The sequence below is a fragment of the Salvelinus fontinalis genome, chromosome 4, assembly GCF_029448725.1.
Source record: "Salvelinus fontinalis isolate EN_2023a chromosome 4, ASM2944872v1, whole genome shotgun sequence".
In the NCBI taxonomy this organism is placed as follows: Eukaryota; Metazoa; Chordata; class Actinopteri; order Salmoniformes; family Salmonidae; genus Salvelinus; species Salvelinus fontinalis.
Window position 1 is genome coordinate 64,860,274 of NC_074668.1, and position 20,298 is coordinate 64,880,571.

General features: G+C 39.2%; 3 protein-coding genes across 4 annotated transcripts in view; 2 read left to right on the forward strand and 1 right to left on the reverse strand.

The window, feature by feature from the left end:
• Nucleotides 1-13,399, forward strand: part of LOC129854181 (cytochrome c oxidase subunit 4 isoform 1, mitochondrial-like) — a 230,642-nt gene extending 217,243 nt beyond the window's left edge. The window contains exons 1-5 of one of the 2 annotated variants that reach the window (XM_055920968.1): nt 5,081-5,184; nt 8,847-8,923; nt 9,298-9,462; nt 11,771-11,902; nt 13,081-13,399. In XM_055920968.1, the coding sequence (XP_055776943.1) occupies nt 8,848-8,923; nt 9,298-9,462; nt 11,771-11,902; nt 13,081-13,217 (510 nt within the window). In that variant the 5' untranslated portion in view covers nt 5,081-5,184; nt 8,847 and the 3' untranslated portion in view covers nt 13,218-13,399. Of the gene's footprint in view, nt 1-5,080; nt 5,185-8,846; nt 8,924-9,297; nt 9,463-11,770; nt 11,903-13,080 lie in introns of those variants that run through there. The other variant, XM_055920969.1, reaches the window with a different exon arrangement.
• Nucleotides 712-3,450, reverse strand: LOC129854180 (ER membrane protein complex subunit 8-like). The gene is made up of 5 exons (XM_055920966.1): nt 2,913-3,450; nt 2,544-2,620; nt 2,380-2,449; nt 2,182-2,276; nt 712-1,725 (listed from the first exon to the last, which is right to left on the reverse strand). Exons 1-5 carry the CDS (start codon nt 3,129-3,131, stop codon nt 1,566-1,568), a joined length of 621 nt encoding a protein of 206 aa, XP_055776941.1. The 5' UTR covers nt 3,132-3,450; the 3' UTR covers nt 712-1,565.
• A 66-nt stretch (nt 13,400-13,465) lies between the features above and the next one.
• The window catches only part of dusp22a (dual specificity phosphatase 22a), a 33,039-nt gene continuing 26,206 nt past the window's right edge, over nt 13,466-20,298 (forward strand). Inside the window, exons 1-4 of the mRNA XM_055920965.1 lie at nt 13,466-14,189; nt 16,602-16,635; nt 17,419-17,501; nt 18,295-18,344. Coding sequence (XP_055776940.1) covers nt 14,169-14,189; nt 16,602-16,635; nt 17,419-17,501; nt 18,295-18,344 — 188 coding nt within the window. The 5' untranslated portion in view covers nt 13,466-14,168. The remainder of the gene's footprint in view (nt 14,190-16,601; nt 16,636-17,418; nt 17,502-18,294; nt 18,345-20,298) is intronic.

The window sequence follows — 20,298 nt, forward strand, 5'->3', positions numbered from 1 at the left end:
CTCTTTCTGGAATCAGTTTTTCACCAAACCATTTGTCATGGCCCCTTACTTCTACCAGAGATGGTTTAGAATAAACTTTTCTATACCGTCTCAGCTTCTATATCTTGTCTTGATGGACCCTCATAGATTGTAAAATATTTTCCGGACTCCCAAGTGGCACAGCGGTCTAAGACACTGCATCGCTGTGCTTGAGGCATCATTACAGACCCAGGTTCAATCCCAGGCTGTGTCACAACCAGCTGTGACCGGGAGTCCCATAAAGTGGCGCACAATTGTCCAGATTAGGGGAGGGTTTGACCGGGGAGGTTTTACTTGGTTCATTACACTCTAGCGACTCCTTGTGGCGGGCCTGGGCGCCTGCAGGCTGACTTCGGTCGTCAGTTGAATGGTGTTGTCACCAACACATTGGTTAAGCGGGCGGGTGTTAGGAAGCACAGTTTGGCGCGTCATGTTATCGAGGACACATGACTCGACCTTTGCCTCTCCCGAGCCAGTTGGGGAGTTGCAGCAATGAGACAAGATTGAAAAAGGGGGGATAAATGAAAATGGAAAGTATTTTCCATTAATATCCACTGTGTGCTGTCTCAACCCAAAATGATGGAACACTGCTTCCTAAATTGAACACCCAACTCATTCAGATCTATGGATCTAGGGCAGCGCTAGGCTAAGGGAGTGATTTTAGAAAAAGGCATAAAAAACATGCACAATATCTGAAAAGTTACATTTTATTTGTACATTCAGTCCAAACTATTTTTTACAAAAAGGTTTAATATATCAAAACCTCACAAATTATTTTATTTAGGCTTTTATATCTTAATCCAACCTGAAATATATCATTCATGAATCAATAATAATAACATGGACATTTAGCAGATGCTTTTATCCCAAGTGACTTACAGTTTATTACTTATGCAATAAGATTTATTTCAGCAAATAAAGTCAAGAATAATCAGATCATCTTTTAACAAATAAATACTAAGCTATCTCTTAAAAGAAAAACAAGAGTGAAACAGTTCTGAGAATATAAACATTAAGACTTAATATGTAGTGAAATAAAAAAACATAACATCTCTTGTTGATTACAATTCTGTAATATTTCAATAAGTCAAATCTCAGAACAATAATTTATCATGTCTATCATCTCTGTAACACTACTATTTCTGAAGAACCTAAAGTATTCAATATAAGTCTAAATAAATGATATTCATGTTTCCCTACCATTCAGAATTACGCATACATCTTCATTAACTATTAGCATACAAAAATCGTACTCAAAAAAATGAGAAAGAAAATGAACACGTTGCATTGAATGACACCAAGGTCTTGATCACCTTGATCCTCCCTACTACGGGAACAAAGATCCCAATCGTACATGTGTCCTGCTTGCCCATGAAAATAGACTGGCCAGTGCTCTGAAAGCTCTCTTCCCTGTGAGAGCAATTCACTGAAAACAAAGACTTAGCATTCAGCATTCCTGCGCTACAGTAGTATTAGCACGTCCAACGCCGTTTTGGCCGCAAGGTCTTTGTCTAGTGCAGTGCAGTGCAGTCACTCGGCTGGGAGGCTTAGCACAGGTGCAGGACAGACTTGTTGATCTCAGGGTTGGTCCAGTCATTCCTGAGGTCGTCTAGGTGATTGTCGAAGTCGATCAGGCTCTCGTAGGACCTGCCCTCCAGCAGAGCCGACGTGATCTTCTGAGCCTCACACCAGTCCTCAAAGCAGTCCCTGGAACACACACAAACCAACACTCCAGAACCGCAGCTCCACGTTCGAGAATCACAAATCAAATCGTATTTGTTACATGCACCGAATATAACTGGTGTAGACTTCACCTTGAAATGCTTGCTTATGAACCCTTCCCAACAATGCAGTTTAAAAATAAAATAGTAACACAAGAGGAATAAAATAAAATACACAAGAATGGAGCAATATACAGGGAGTACCAGTACCAGATCAATGTGCAGGGGTATAAGGTATTTGAGGTAGATATGTACATGAAGTCAGGGTAAAGTAAATAGGCATCAGGATAGATAATAATAAGAGTAAAATAAATATCTACCACACTAACAGATATTGGCATAGTATACCATGTCGTTCCAAATCTTTTTGGATAAATGGCTGTTCAGTAGCTGTGATATATCTATCCCACATGACATATTAGGAAAGCTCAGGAACACTTACACATTACAGTCCCTGCATTTCCACTTGTTTTCATGGTGGTCATAGATGGCTAATATGGGCTCATAGCAGCCCATGGTGAATCTGGTGCTGTCCACCTGAGGAACACAACATTATTAGAGATACAGTGGTCAGTGTAGGTCTTATGAGTGAATTCAGTAATGTGGCAGTTCTGATACTGGACGGCTAATAGAGGATTACCATAATCATTGCTGCTTCGCTGAAGTTCTCTGCAATCCTGGCCCCAACTTTTTCAGCAACCTGGTTAGGTCTGTGCAAGTCAAAAGAAGAAGAGTACATTGTGTATCATATCAACACAACTCTCCACAGAGCTTGAACGGGATCCTGTATCAAAATATTGTTACCTGAAGTCCTTTGTGCGCTCGTTGGCTTGGTAATACCCAGCTATGACATATTTATTCTCTTTACACCACGTGTCAATCTGGAAGTGGGGAAAGAAAAAATATATTAGCTTGTTTGACTATCTGACTAAACTCAACACCACTGTGAAGGAAGTTTCTGATAAACTCCACCAATGGACAAGTTGAAACATCAGAAACTTCTTTCACCATGATGTTGAGTTTAGCTTGACGAGTCAGCAGGACTGACAGCTGTTAATGCACTTCTACTTCCACAGGCCCAGTAACTTGCAGTGGTGAACATGCAGTGGAGTAACATGAACATTTTTGAAACATTACATGTGAATAGAAGATAACGACGATCAATTCACTCACCAATGTAAGTGCAACTTCCAGCATAGGTGCCAATGCAAGTGTGCCGTGGAATAGTGGTATACAATCCACACAGAGGATTGGAGTGGAGTGGCTGTCTTTTTTCTTCTCCTTCTGTTTCTCAGCAACCAGTAATCCGTTCACGGCACAATGAGGATATTTAGCAGCATGCAAAAGCATCTTGCAATAAGCCTGAGTTGTCAATTTAATACTCATTCTCATTTCGAGATAGACACTAAACTAGCTAATTGTACAAGGATGGTCTGGAGACTGCTAGCTTGACAGCTAGCCAACGGATATCATACCCGATACAACAGAGTGACAGCTCTGCCAGGTTAACTACGGTAATCGAGTCTCTTATAACTAGCTACCTACATAAAGGTAACTTTTCGTGAATGTTACAGTGCATTAATGTTGTATGTTGGTCACGACGGTAACGTTATATCCTACTACAAATTAACGCTGCTTGGCTTCTCTCTGGTGGTTTGCACCGGTACCATGCTACACACACACACCACTATGAAACAGGCAAGAATAACTAAGTACTTCCGGGTCACCAATTTTTGGAATACTTCAGAATAAAAATCCAGTCCTGTATACTTTGTAAATGAATAACTAGGGCGAAAATTATGGAAAATGTGCACAATTATCGATACATTGTATACTACTTATCATACAAAGAATAATTAAAAGTAATTATATAAGACATGTCATTTATTTGTTGACGTTTATTTTTTAAAGCCTAAATGGTCATCAATGTTTTTTGTGTGAGTACTCATTTATTGCCCATTATAAAAGTATCTGTACGTTGTGTCACAGTAAAAGGGGGTTCCACTCTACTCAGGCGCACTTCTAGTTTCCAAATCCACAGAGTTTACACCCAGAGGAGCATCACTGCTGATTTGGTGGACTTTAAAGAGTGGCCCATCAATTTAAATCCAATGTCCAATATGAAAAATCTGTTTTATTTAAATTGATGGGCCACCCTATAAGGTCCACCAAATGAGCAGCGACACTCCTCTGGGTGTAAACTCTATGGATTTGGAAACTTTGAGTGCTCCTAAGTAGAATGGATTGTTTACTACTGTGCAAAAAGAAAAATGTATTGAATAGTGTTCAATATAAATGGGTTAATTAAGAATGGTATTTACAAGTGTTTTCGAAAGTTGATTATTATAATATTATTATTACTATTAGTATTAATAGTAGCATTATAAATCATGTTTTGTTATTTATTACTGTTCTTATCATAACTATTTAGTCATCATTAGTTTTGTCACAATCTCATAATTCAAAGACTCAGTCATGGACACTCTTACTGACAGTGGTGGCTGCTTTAAGTGATGTATTGTTGTCTCTACCTTCTTGCCCTTTGTGCTGTTGTCAGTGCCCAATAATGTTTGTACCCTGTTTTGTGCTGCTACCTATGTTGTGCTGCTGCCATGTTGTGTTGCTACCATGTTTTTGTCATGTTGTGTTGCTGCCATGCTATGTTGTTTTCTTAGGTCTCTCTTTATGTAGTGTTTTGTTGTCTATCTTCTCGTGACATGTGTTTTGTCCTATATTTTTTTATTTAATTTATTTTTAATCCCAGCACCCGTGACCAGCAGGAGGCCTTTTGTATTTTGGTAGGCTGTCATTGTAAATAAGAATTTGTTCTTAACTGACTTGCCTAGTTAAATAAAGGTTAAATAAAATTAATTTGAATGCTGTTAACAATAATGTCAATGCTATAATATTATTTGTGCTATAATGGCGATTAACGGTATTGCTTTTCACAACATTCTAAATCTGCTAACATTTCCTCATAAAATGTTACGAATTTCGACCATTTGTTTAATTTTTCACCATCTTCATTGCGAAACTTTTATTTTAAAGTAAAATCACCGAGGTCACGGCCTTGTTCTTGCTAGGTCTTGCTTATTCTTGCTGGCGGGACGAAGGTAGCACACACCCGGGTTCAATCCCACACCGTATGGCAGGCCACAAACACCATTTTGGTTCATCTCAGGGCACATCGCGTGACAGGAAGAATGCCAATGCTGCGCAACATGGTAGCGAATGAACACTAGTTTCGCTACATTAATGTCGTAAAAGTTAGAATTCAATTGCACAGCTAAATGAATTACCACTCACATTATTTTACAAACATATTTTAATATGTATATAATAGTGTGACTACATTTGACCTACCACAGTTTCCCTCACCAGCTACGTATTTCCGGTTAATCACACTTCCTTTATGGTTTTTGGAGCGCCGGCGAAAGGAGAAAAAGTAAGAGATGTCGGGTGAATTTTCTAAATTATTAGACGTCTGATATACAGCTATCATAGAACATATTATATACTGTATATTTTTTTATGAAGATAAACATGCTACATGTCTGCTGTGTAATCAGAAATGGATTTGTCAATGTTTCCGAACGAGCCGAGTGAAGAGATTGACATTGACATTGAAAAGAGGCAGACAAGACAAGGGGCAAATATGCAATGGTTGGCTAGGCTAGCTAGCATCCTAGCTAACGTTAGTTAAGGTGACCTTTTCCTGTATATAGTATAATGTTTTGTGGGTATTCCTCCTCATAGTTTTTTGTAATGTTACTGTGGAGTTTAGACCGGAGCAGGAATATTACACAAGGAATAACATGTTGGATGTCTGCTATGTATTTGACCTTGTGCCAGTTAGCGATGATTAGCATCGTCAGCTTGAGTGTGAGCCTTCTAGCTACTAACGTTTGAACCAATGATGTGTATAAACCCCGGATGCCTTACGGGGCGCTGTATTGAGATCACTGCGTAGTCATCTTGGTACTCCTCAATTGTAAAACAGATTTAGGAAGCAATAGAAATGCATTCATTAATTTCGCCATTCGTTTTTGACACGTTAATTCTATTAGACACCTTCATGCATACTTTTACATTGAGAGCGAAGCAAACAATTTCCTAATATTATATTTGTTTAGTGCTAGTGTTACTGTCCAACAACAAATATACTTAAATACATAACATTTAGTCTCTCAATGACCAATACATAGGCTGCAGTCCAAACACTTAAAAGGCACACTATCCCCTCAGCCCTCAAATATTAAGTGGACACTTTCGATGACTTATCATGACGTCTGACGAGTATACACTTGCAGGGTGAGAAAGGAATGATTTTTAAGTGGGAATTTTTTTCCTGTAAGGCTATTAAGACTCTATACAAATGGTAACAGCTCTATCAAATTGAAATATGGCACCTCACCTAGATTTGAGTTAAAGAGAGGAATTAGGAAAGGTTGTCTTATCTCGCCGTACCTGTTTTTATTAATCACCCAACTTCATACAAATTCTTTATATAATAGTCCTGTACAAGGTATTTCCAACGCTGGTAAATAAATTATTATAAGCCAGCTGGCAGACAATACTACACTTTTTCTGAAAGACGCTAACCAAATTCCCATATCGATCAATGTGATACAATCCTTTTCCAAAGCGTCTGGTCTATATCTTAACATTAATAAATGTGAACTCATGGCTGTCAGATTGTGTGACACCTTCATATTATGGTATTCCAGTAAAAGACTAACTTACATATTTAGGCATAACCATTACAAAGGATCCGAAGTCTAGAGGCTTACTACATTTTAACCCTTTTATTTAAAAAAAGAAAAACTGAAGAGGCTAAATCAATGGCTACAGAGGGACTTATCTTTAAAATGAAGAGTCCTAATAACCAAGGCTGAAGGTATCTCTAGACTAACATATGACGCTCTATCTTGACGGTACAATAAGCAAGGAGATAGACCAGATGCTTTTCAACTTTCTGTGGAGAAACCGTACCCATTAAATTAAGAACTGTTGCAATGAACACTTATGAGAATGGTGGGCTGAATTTTCTGGACTTTACTACCTTAAATAAGACTTTTAAGATCAATTGGATAAAACAATTCCTAAAAGGTTCTATGTGGAATTTTATTCATCATCATGTCTTCTCTTCTTTTGGTAGCCTTAACTTCATGTTGGTTTGCAATTATAATATTGACAAAGTTCCAGTGAAACTTTAAGGAAAACATCAACTTAGATTGTTCCTTTTGTAATGACCACCCAGAAACAGTGTTGCATATTTTTTTGGCATTGTATTCATGTAAGAAAACTGTGGCAAGACATAAGTAGATTTATAATTGAACACATTTATGAAGATCTTACACTATTGTGGAGAGATGTACTGCTTGGATTCTTTACATACGATAGAAATAAGCGGAAACATTTTTATGTAATTCATTTCATTATTCTTTTGGCCAAGTTTCATATTCACAAATGTAAATTTACAAACAAAACACCACATTTTATTACCATACAAAAATAAATTGAACTGTATTTTAAAGACAATTAAATACTCTACTAACAAAAAAGCTGTTAGAATAATAAGTGTATGTATGTCCATAAAAGTTAATGTTTTTGTTTGGTTAGCATTTGGAAATTGTAGAAATAAAAAATGTTCCTTCAGAAGTTCCAGCTAGGCAGGCTAATGTTAGTTAGCTAATTGATTTGCTAGCTATCATACAGTAGGCGTATATGAGTACTTATATAGTTAATATAAGTAGACATGCACTCATAATTGACTGTACTGCATATAAAGCACCCACAAGTGGCTGAAAACACAATCATCGCAAGATGAACGAGTGACGATATCTGGGCAAAGGTGGTCGATTTAAAAATCATTCCTTGCCCTGCAAGTGTATACTTGTCAGACATCATGATACATCATCAGAAGTCTCCACTTAATATTTAAGGGGATAGTGTGCATCTTTTACATCTGCGTTGCTTGCTGTTTGGGGTTTTAAGCTTGGTTTCTGTATAGCACTTTGACATCGGCTGATGTAAAAAGGGCTTTATAAATACTTTTGTTTTTAAGTGTTTGGACTGCAGCCATAGAATCAGCAATCCAGGGTTTATATACGTCATTGGTTTGAACCAGTACCTGGGCTTGAGACGATCAGATCCTTCAATTCAAAGTCCCATTAGCCAGTTCTGCAAATGTTATGTCAAAATGTTCGGTACTCAACAATATATGGACTTTCATAGAGCAACTATCGTCATTACTGTCGTTACGCATGGTTTGTACTTCCAAATAAGGTCAAAGTAAAATAACTGTTTTTGTCGACCTTTTTTGGAAGTGCGTGCCATGCATAACATCAGTAATAACAATAGTAGTTCTGCGAAACTACATATTTTGATGAGTCCAGAACGCATTTTGACATAATTCAAGTTTGCAGAGCTGGCTAATGGGAATTTGAACTGAAGGATCCTGGGTGTCGGAGGAAATCTCATCATATTCATCCCCTCCACAAGCCCAGGTACTAGTTCAGCTTACGTTAGCCTAGTTTGAATATAACTTAATATTTTCAACATAGACGTTAGCTAGCTATCTATTAGCCTGTCTGTTACCATTGAAACGTATGGTTAATGTAAGCTTGAAATGTCCTTTGCAGATGGATGGCTAAATCGAAAGATGGCTAGCTATATTTAGTTTGCCAGGCAACTTTTTAGCATAGACATTTTAGCTGGGTAACTTTATCTAGGTTAACGTAGCTAACTAGTTTTTCCTCTTTTTTGACAGTTCTGTTAATTAGATTGTATTTGTTACAAAAACTGGTTGCTAGTTATGTGTGTTTGAGCAGTGACCATAACTAGTTGATAAATGTCAGATTAGGGATGCGTGCAGTTTCATAAATTATTGTTGAACAGTTGCTATTTTTCTATAAATTGAATTGACTAAGAATAAAACTAACCACACTATTTTACAGAGACCTAATGGCTAGCCTCTAGGCTATAGTTTCATGTCATCAGAATAACCTCTTTGTAATTCGTTGGTCAGTAATGTTTTGTTACAGTAGTAGCTAGCTATATTCATTTTTCATCAAGGGTTTTCTCATACATGTTATTTTCTTTCAGAATGCTGGCCACCAGAGCCCTTAGCCTTGTTGGCAAACGTGCCATTTCCACATCAATCTGTGTACGTGGGGGACATGGTGAGTGACTATGTTGGCAGTACACACCACATACTTTACCTTCATGGTATGGACCTTTAAAACCATCCTCTGTAAATTGTACCTACCACTAAAAAGTTGGCACACAAACAAATGTAAACAATGGATAAAATACACCACCACCAGCATGGTTTGGAGATGTACAGTAATCAGACAATACCAGCTTATTGTAGAATAAGATATTTAAGTTTTTTAGGTAGACTGAAAAAGCAGTTATGCGGCTCCCAAAGGCACACAACACAGTATGTATTTGCGTATGCACATATTTTCTAAGCAGGTCCCATGCAGGTTTGAATACATGTATTTATTGGTTGTGTCTGTCAGACCTATGTAATAACATGGTGAGTTTCCTGCAGGTGTTGCCAAGGTAGACGACTACGCTCTCCCAGCCTACTTTGACAGGCGGGAGAACCCCCTCCCAGACGTCCAGTTTGTGACAGAGCTGAGTGCAGTGCAGAAGTCCTTAAAGGAGAAGGAAAAGGGCTCCTGGGCCACACTCTCCAATGAGGAGAAGATTGCATGTAAGTGGTTTTCACCTTTGTTGTTGAATACTTGACATTTGTCAGTTTTGTTGCTTACTCAAATCAAGACAGAAGTATTGTTTGCCTATCTGTTCTGTTAGTAGGGATATTTTTTATTTAACCTTAATTTAACCAGATAGGCTAGTTGAGAACAAGTTCTCATTTGCAACTGCGACCTGGCCAAGATAAAGCAAAGCAGTGTGACACAGATAACAACACAGAGTTACACGATTCACCGATACGCGTCGGTCCCTGGTTCAAATGTTTAAGATGTGAGTGCATCTGTCCGTGGGAGCCCAAACCGATCCATATGTAGCATGCATCGGTAAGAAAACCAATGAAAATGTTACGAATCGCCGGTTCACTAACATTTATTATGCTATTTTTTTTGTTGCCTTATTCTGAAAATACCTCATCTGTTTGAATTGAAACTCCTTCAGCCTATCAAACGTTTGTGCATGTATTTGCATGTGATATTGATCTACAAGTCAGATAACTATGTACGCAGTGCGGGAGACGCAGCTGCTTGCGCCAACGAGAGGTAGGGCTACCCTATCCCTGTTCTAATATTTGTAGGCAACATCTGCACAGCACCTTCAGCATTAAGATGTTTTTAAAGTGGCTTTCGCAATATTAAATAGGTTTTATTAATTGAGGGACAACCAATGTCATTTGCTGGGTCATTTAGCTAGGCTTCCGTCCAATTGGTGATAGATTTTCATGTGAATATTCTCAAATCTGCATAAAAACAATATGCACATTTTCTTAAATTTTTTCATTAAATTGACTTGTTGAGGATAAAAGGCGGTTCAATTCCCATGTATCGAATAGAAAATACAAGTTAAGTGGGTTTCCACTGCATTTTCAGCTCTACTGATGGTTTTCTCACAAAAAAATGTGCGTTATATAGCACGTGTGCCCACTCTAGTATTGGCACGTGCGCTGTAGCCATCAGGTCATAGACACAGTGTGGGTATAGCCTACATTAGATTATTATGGACAAAGAGAGATTATTCTTGTCACGGCAGCCAAGCGTCAACGATCACGTCACCAGAATAAGACCCTCTATTTATTGGAAAGGAGCATCAAGCTCATCACCTGCACACTAAACACCCTGTGACGTTCATCAGAACATATTTCATCTGTATCCTAATAAACTGCATGTTTTCCTAATGTGGGAGGATCACACGTCATTGCGTGACTCCAAGTTTACTTCGATATGATGATTATTATATCAATATTTGCTCATTAAGGCATTTCCACCGACATTCAAGCATAATTAATTTACAGACACTAAAGGATCCCACCTTGTCTAGCGTGTTTTGTTGACATTTGGAAAGTTTACTGACAAATTTCCATCGGGCATGGCATACACTTCTTTGGGTTCCAACAGGTACTTTACTTGCATTTAAAGGTTGGATGGAAACCTGATTTGTGTTACCAAATGCGCTGTAGAAAATACATTTACTGGTGGAGCTCTGTGGGCTACCGGAGTGGACATAACTCACATCTTGCTGATTGCACATCTAACTGCTGATTTGGGTTTTTTCGATTGCCAGGTTCACCGTACAAAATATTTTTGTTAGTTCTGTTTGGATTTGGTCATTTTTACATGAACAGGATAAAGGTGTAATTTCATAACAAGGACCACAATCATTTTCGCCAGCCGGACTGGTCAGAACGGGAGAAGAGATCACCTCTGGTTCCAAACGGTCAAAACCTTTCACTTTTGAGGCAGGTGAAATCCAAACCTGTGTTATATTAATTGGCTATGTATGTCAAAGCTAATTTCTTAAGATAAATATATACATTTTACTAGCTCAAAATGTATCTGGTATATGACAAGTTATAGCAGTGTGGGGACAAAACATAAATTGCCCCCCCCCCCTAATCTGATAGTGGTAGATGCTCAGTCTGCCCTATGGATCAACTCACACATTACATTACACACACGGCAGAAATACTTCTCTATCATACAGCAACGACAAGCCATGGTTCGTTCACTCAGCTCAGAGAAGTCAGCTCAGTCAGATCCAACTCAGCTCCTGAGCGTCATCACTATCAGATATTCATTTAGAATGGAAAATTAATGTGTTCATGCCATCATTGTTAATCGCATTGATTCATTCCACTAATTAAATTGAATCGCGTCAAATCGTTTCAAACTAAAAATATCGTTCCTGTATCGGAGCCCATATATCTAGATGCATATTGAATCGTGCATGTAAGGAGAGATGCACATCCCTACCCGTTAGGCTGTGTTAAATTGTTATCTAACCAAGGTCTTGCATTTTCTCTTTACCAACAGTGTACCGTATTAGCTTCAAGCAGAGCTTCGCAGAGATGAACGAGGGCACAAAGGAGTGGAAATCAGTTATCGCAGGAATGTTCTTCTTTATTGGCATGACAGGACTGGTTGTCCTATGGCAGAGGAAGTTTGGTATGTCTTCTAATAAGAAAAGGAATGGGAACATTTATTGTGGATGGAGTCTGTGATCATTCAGTTGTAATATCCTGAAAAAATATCAACGCAACATGCAACAATTTAAAAGATTTACAGTTCAAATAAGGAAATCAGTCAATTGAAATAAATAATTTAAGCCCTAATCTATGGATTTCACATGACTGGGTAGGGGGGTGGGCATTGGAGGGCATAGGCCCACTTACCGGGGACCCAGGCCCAGGCCCAGCCAATCAGAATTAGTTTTTCCCCAGAAAAGAGCTTTATTACAGACAGAAATACTCCTCAGCATCCCCCACCCACCCTCAGACGATCCTGCAGGTGAAGAAGCCGGATGTGAAGGTCCTGGGCTGGCGTGGTAACACATGGTCTGTGGTTGTGAGGCCGGTTGGACGTACTGACAAATTCTCTGAAACAACGTTGGAGGCAGCTTATGGTGGAGAAATGAACATTCAATTCTCTAGCAACAGCTCTGGTGGTCCTTCCTGCAGTCAGCATGCCATTTGCACGCTCCCTCAACTTGAGACATTATGTTGTGTGACACAACTGCACATTTTAGTGGCCTTTTATTGTCCCCAGCACAAGGTGCACCTGTTTAATGATCATGCTCTTTGATCATCTTCTTGATATGCCACACCTGTCAGGTGGAGGGATGATCTTGACAAAGGAGAAATACTCACTAATATGGCTGTTAACAAATTTGTGCACAACATTTGAGCAAAATAAGCTTTTTGTGGAACATTTCTGGGATATTTTATTTTAGCTCATGAAACATGGAACCAAAACTTTACATGCTGCGTTTATATTTTTGTTCGGTGTACGTTGATGTTCATGGCTTTTCCACCCACCTGTTAAGAGCCATAAGTCAGCATTCTTTCTCAATGAGATAGATATACACAATGTTATTTATGACATAATTCAAATATTCAATTTGGCCATCAGTGCCCCTTCAAATAAATGGGTTGCCTGTCTTCTCCGCCATTGTATTGCATCAACCATAATTGTTATAACTGACAAGCAACCAGGTTGTTATTGTGAAACAATCTTCTTAATAATGATTACCTTGGTAGATAAATGTTCAATATAGACTATTAAAGAATATATGTTCATGGGTGAACTTTGAGGCAGAGCCTAACAAGCTGTCTGTCTCGCTGCAGTGTACGGACCTGTCCCCCCCACCTTTGAGTCAGAATGGAAAGAGAAGGAGGTGCAGAGGATGCTGGACATGAGGATCAACCCCGTGGAGGGCTTCTCAGCCAAATGGGACTATGAGAACAAGGAATGGAAGAAGTAAACCAACCATCCAGTGGACCACATTACATACCATGTCACCAACAAACGTACAAACATACCAATTACTTGTCTGTATTTATCTATTGTCCACATTACCTCAGTCAATACGTTTTGGAAGGTCTCTTCCTCTTAAGGTTATCATGTATTATAGAGCAAAATAAAAGTTCCTATGTTTACCCAATAGTATGTCTCCCCTTTGCTGTTATATCTACCATGTTGTGGATGGTTAAATGCCACTGGAGGAGTAGGCCCTACATGTCAATTATATGTGTAGGGTTTACTAGTACAAGGAACATCATAAACAGCATAGGTGTGATATATCAGCATCCATGGATTGACCCTATTTTGAAACCTGGCAAGACTTTTCTTGCCTCTTATCTAATTGTGTGAATATCGTACTAGTGCCATGTTTTTAGTTGCCATTTTTAAGGAATCCACGCTGTAGTCCTGGATTAGGCTATGGCAGGCATGTGTGGGTTTACAGGAATTAAAAAGCATAGGCTATTCGATAATTCTAATACTTAAAATGCATTTATTTAGGACATAGTACAAATAAGTAGTACTGGATGAATTGATGATAATCCTTAACAAGTCTAATGTCACGAAACCCGCGCGGAATGGGCTGCCTTACGATCCCATGTACCAATGATATAATTTCTCGGGGGAAACCCGGAAGAGGATTATGGAGCGCAGGTCATACAGAGCAGCATTATGGCGATCGTCTTGTGAAGCAATGTAGACAAAGCGGTCAAAGTACACCAATGTTGAACTACAGAGGCGCGAAGTGGTCTCACTAGTGACGGACAGACCATTTCGCGATTACTCGCACGCACCGCTTTATGTTATTGAAAGTCAGTCCATGTTCTTGTCCAATATTTTGCGTTGTTGCATTGAGACGTAAATACTCAGCTGTATTTTAAATACTTAATAATCTTTGTCGTCTGCGAGAGAGATGGGAAATGGAATGAACAAGGTAGGGGCCTTTGTGTTTTTGTTATTAATGTATCTGTTCTGTTCAATGGCTTGATTGTTATTTTGTAGCAAGGCACTTCCTTGGAGGGGCGTAAACGTTGCACATAGATATGCGCGGAATATATTATGTCATGGTATTTACATCAGCCATCTACATGTCTATCTGCAACACTGAACGTCCCTATAGTTCCCTGAATAAAACCAAAGGGTAGGCTACTCATCACACACTGTCAATTAATATAATAACGTGATAACTCATACAGGGTTTGATTTAGGGTATCAAATGGAGAAAAAGACTTAGCCCTACTATTTTGACTGTTTTAAAGCCCTTATTGTTATCTGTCAATAGTTGGGTGTTTAAATGTTTTGTATATACAGTACCAGTCAAAGTTTGAACACACGTATTCATTCAAGGGCTTTTCTTTATTTTTACTATTTTCTACATTGTAGAATAATAGTGAAGACACCAAAACTATGAAATAACACATGGAATCATGTAACTAAAAAAGTGTTAAACAAATCTAAATATATTTTAGATTTTAGATTCTTCAAAGTAGTCACCCTTTGCCTTGATGACAGCTTTATACACTCTTGGTATTCTCTCAATCAGCTTCATGAGGTAGTCACCTGGAATGCATTTCAATTAACAGGTGTGCCTTGTTAATTTGTAGAATTTCTTTCCTTCTTAATGTGTTTGAGCCAATCAGTTGTGTTGTGACAAGGTAGGGATGGTATACAGAAGATAGCCCTATTTGGCAAATGACCGAGTCCATATTATGGCAAGAACAGCTTAAATAAGCAAAGAGAAATGACAGTCCATCATTACTTTAAGACATGAAGGTCAGTCAATGCAGAACATTTTATAAGTGCAGTCTCAAAAACCATCAAACCCTGTGATGAAACTGGCCCTCATGAAGACCGCCACAGGAAAGGAAGACCCAGAGTTACCTCTGCTGCAGAGGATAAGTTCATTAGAGTTATCAGCCTCAGAAATTGCAGCCCAAATAAATGCTTCACAGAGTTCAAGTAACAGACACATCTCAACATCCAATGTTCAGAGGAGACTGTGTGAATCAGGCCTTCATGGTCGAATTGCTGCAAAGAAACCACTACTAAAGGACACCAATAATAATAAGATACTTGCTTGGCCAAGAAACACAAGCAATGGACATTGGACCGGTGGAAATCTTTTCCTTTGGTCTGATGAGTCCAAATTTGAGATTTTTGGTTCCAACCGCTGTGTCTTTGTGAGACAGAGTATGTGAATGGATAATCTCTGCATGTGTGGTTCCCACCATGAAGCATGGAGGAGGAGGTGTGATGGTGTGGGAGTGCTTTGCTGGTGTCATTGTCAGTGATTTATTTAGAAATCAAGGCACACTTAACCAGCATGTCTACCCCAGCATTCTGCAGCGATACGCCATCACATCTGGTTTACACTTAGTGGGACTATCATTTGTTTTTCAACAGGACAATGACCCAACACACCTCCAGGCTGTGTAAGGGCTATTTGACCAAGAAGGAGAGTGAGGGAGTGCTGCATCAGATGACCTGGCCTCCACAATCACCCAACCTCAACCCAATTGATATGGTTTTGGGATGAGTTGGAATGAAGGAAAATCAGCCAACAAGTGCTTAGCATATGTGGGAACTCCTTCAAGACTGTTGTAAAAGCATTCCAGGTGAAGCTGGTTGAGAGAATGCCAAGAGTGTGCAAAGGGTGGCTACTTTGAAGAATCTAAAATCAAAAATATATTTTGTTTTAACACTTTTTTTGGTTACGACATGATTCGTTATGTGTTATTACATAGTTTTGATGTTTTCACTATTATTCTACAATGTAGAAAATAGTACAAATAAAGAAAAATGAGTAGGTGAGTAGGTGTGTCCAAACTTTTGACTGGTACTGTATATATTACACGTCTTAGTGTCCCGTTAACGGTGATGGGAGTGTCCAGAAGCACCTCTGGGCACCACTGTAATTACACCCTAACTGAAGCTCTAAGCTAATCTGAATTTCAGAGGACACTAACATCATAGGCAGGCATATACTTTTTATTTTGAAGTCTTAAATAACGCAGGAGTCTTGTAATGTCTAGAAGAGATCATGATGGGATCGCTACAGCTTTATTGCACAGCTTTGTGTCAACATGGCCTTAACCATCAGAGTTAGTTCAGTGCTCCTCAATCCCAGTCATGCCAGGCAATACTATTTATTACAGGCCCTATAAGGCTTGATTTAGCTATGAGAACGGTTCCTGTTTGTTTTCTCAGTTGGGAAAATACTGTTTGACCAAACTGGACACCTGAATACGTCCTATGACCATAGATAAGGAGCATCACTAAGGTTAAGGCCATGCTCAAATTGTGAATATCTAACTAGTGAAATGTCTCTTTGTTTTCCTATTTGCAGGTTGTTGATGGGCTCTACCTGGGAAATATCAGAGGTGGGAACAGGATTCTGTTGAAATCCATTCAGTTGTTTAAATATTGCACAGTCAGACATCACACCCAAGAGGCAACACTCACTAATTCACTAGGTGTGGCAGCAGCATCTTGCTTGAATCCAGGGCAGCTTTCAAAGAGACTCAGGCATTTTCTTCTGTTATTGATGCACATGAGCTTTACTTTCTCTGTCCTTATGTTGTTATAATGTTGTTGATACGTTACCTGTAAGATATGGTCAAATTTAACAAGGGAAGAGATAACAAGAATATCTAGTGAGTGGATTATAGTTATGTATAGATCAAAATAGAGTAGCAGAAGGTTATATGTGTACTGTAGCTCAATGAACTAAGGCATGGCCCAACTTAAGGCTGCTGCATGCATCATACTGTATCCATCAGTAGAATATGGCACATTTACTCCCTCTGGTAATGTTGGTGATTTATCTGCTCCTCAGCCATGGGGGTTTCTGCTCTACCAGCTTAATGTGACATCTACCCTGCTATAATGTTAGCCATACTGATGATGGCTTCGCTAGATGGTCCAAGTACTGCTCACACACTGAAAATAGCTTTAAGTGACAAGGCCAAATGATTGCTAACCAAATTACAGCCACAAAGTCAAAGATGCTGCTTCTGGGCAAGCCACTCTTGGGTCTTAAACACTTCAAATGATGCATTTCCTCTCTCTCCTTATGGCATTGCTTTGTCTACTGAGGGTCTCATAGAAATTCACTGAGAAGAATCACTGATCGACAATTTCTCCCTCCCTTCGTCTTTTCCCAGACTCGGAGAACAGAGAAAGTTTGTCCCAGAACAACATCAGCCACATCCTGTCTGTGTATAACAATGCTAAACCCGTGCTGGAGGTGAGTGGGGCAGGCAGCCATAGAGGACACAAGGCCAGTTTCACAGACATAGACTGAATACATTGTTGTGTCTTGAGTCAGGCTGGAGTAGGCTTCATTCTGGTTTAGTTGGTCAAGAACTGAAATGGGATTTCATGACCATTGACCCTAACCTTGAATAACATGTCTTACATGAGTCAAACTTAAATATTTAAATGATTTTTAACTTCCTCATACTCAGTTAGTGAATATGGGACTTTGTCTCAAATTCTAGAGAGACGTCTCATAACTTTTTGGGTCAGTATTCAGTTCCTTGATTTGATTCATGGGAATTGTGTTGTGTAATGAAATCTGTACAGTATGGCATAATTTTGTAGAAGTGGAAAACATAGATTGTGTAGTACATAGTTGAAGCCAGCTGGGGGTAGTGGTGTCTCACAGTTTAATACATACCAGTGACATTGGGCTGTAGAACTTTAGACAAAGCTTTAACTGTTCAATAAAGCACTTCACTCTTGAAGCATCATATTTGAGTTTTATTTGATCTATGTGGTTCATTTATAATACTCAGTTGAGCATGTGTGTGTATTTACTTGACTCATCCAACAACAATGTGCAGTTGATGACCACACACCTTACCTACTAATTACTGTTTCAAACAATAGAAAAAATTACAAGAATGCTAATTGGCAGAAAGTGAATGATATACCGCTGATAAACTGTACTGTGACCACATGTAGATGGCATGTGCTGTGTGCAGAACAGAACTGACCCTCGTGTTGTGTTTGTACTCCTATCTGTTTACCTCTCACAGGACATGACCTACCTGTGTATCCACGCAGCTGATGCGTCTAGCCAGAACCTGTGAGTTACCACACACACACACACACCATTCATTGTCAAACAAATCCACCAACACAAGCCACTCCGCTGTATGCCATCGTCAGAGGTCCCTCTTTTCTTCCTGTGAACAAGATATGACTCATGTGCCATATTGTTTCAATAACATCAGTTGAACGGAACTCTTCAGTTTGTGGCTTCAGGGTGACACGCAGGCAGGAAAATTAGATTAGTCACTTTGTCTTTGAAAAAACTGAAATAAGCCTGGAAGTCTTTTAAAGGTTCATACAGTATGTATCAGGTATAACTAAACAAGGTACCTACATTATCAAGTCAGAGACCAAAACAGTAAAAAAACACAAAGACCTGATAATCTAAAGGACTCTGAGAGAAAGACATCTCAGTTTGACTTGTCCGGCTCTGCTATCAGAGCAGGAAAGAGAGTGGAGATGGTGCAGTATTTTAAATGGCTGTAGTTTTATATAGACCCCATCCCCACTGTGTGAAATGAGCTAGATAGACTGCTGCTGCTTCGCGTGTGTTATCAAGTCCCCCTCTGTCATTGTAGCAGCAGACCAAAACATTTACTTCTCTGTCTCTAAGCTGCTCTCATGTTTGGTGGGTCGCCATTGGCATACTACCATTTAGTATAAATACTGAAAATGTTATTAAACAAGTTGCAGAAATGTAACAGTTGAAAATAAAAAATAATCAGGGGTTGGAACCGAAATCATTTCCCAATCATTTCGTTCTGAACAGAACCACATTTCTTTTGTTCCGTTCCACTGTTCCGACCAGCAAAATAAAGTTCTGAACCGGTTCGAATCCCCAAAAAGTACCAGTTTATATCGTTCCTTTCTGTTTCTTTTTTAACCTGCTAAATAAATTACTTCACCAATCAGTGCGGATAGAGCAGGCAAGCTAGTTGTTTACATGCATGATGGACAGACAAGTGTAGACTATTGCGCAAGATGTGACTGAAATTTTACGAGTGGGGAGAGAGCGAGAGATGGTTAAGGAGCAGGCTTGAAGCTCTAGGCATCTTGTTATGACATGCATTATATGAATTAGGTCGATAGAGTTATACAGTAACTAGGCCTATAATATTCTTAACTAGCATTGAAAAAGTGAATACATTTATCTCTCCCCATCTTCTCACTCTTCTAACGTCAATACAGTAGCCTATGCTTCGGAAGGGGGAGAGGCAGGTAACTTAAACATGCACATACACCGGCAAAGATTTTCAGCTTGCAGGCAGACGCTGGAATAAGTTTCTGAGTGACAGAGTGAGGGCTTTGCATTGGCGCTTTGTTGCATTTTTTTGTGGGACTAGAAAAAAATGCCTGGAACGTAAAATAACGTTATTAACCGGTTTTCCTTGCTTTTAAAATAACGGTTCTGTTCCGGAACAGTATGGATCACTTTCATTCCCGGTTCCATTTCTATTCCTTGAAAAATGTTGTTCTTTTCCGGTTTTCGGTTCTGTTCCTTGAACCGGTTCCAACCCCTGAAAATGATAATACAAATGCTGTAACACACGAGAATCATTTCAGCAGTAAGGGACTCCGACTCTAGTGTTGTGGTGGTCATTGGAGGCAGGTCTTTCATGTCATTTGATTACACGTTGTGGTTATTTGAAAAGAAAAGTAGTGTCAGAGTCCCCCTAGCATCACATGCTTAACCCTGGGATGTCTCTCCAAGTGACTTGACAGCTGAGGGTAGAGTCCCTGTAGCACTGAGACCGTTCTGTTCAGCTCTGCTCTGTGTGGGTGTCCTTACTTCCTCCCACGCCATTATCACTTTCACATTCAGTCTTTAGTAGAGTTGAATATTTTCCCCATATTAAAAAATATTTCCATCCCGAGAATAAATCACTTTTCTCTCGGGCACCAGGTATTTCCCGCCAAAACCGGAAGTGTCATTCCAAAGCATATAAAACATATAAACTGAGTGTACCAAACATTAGGAACACCTTCCT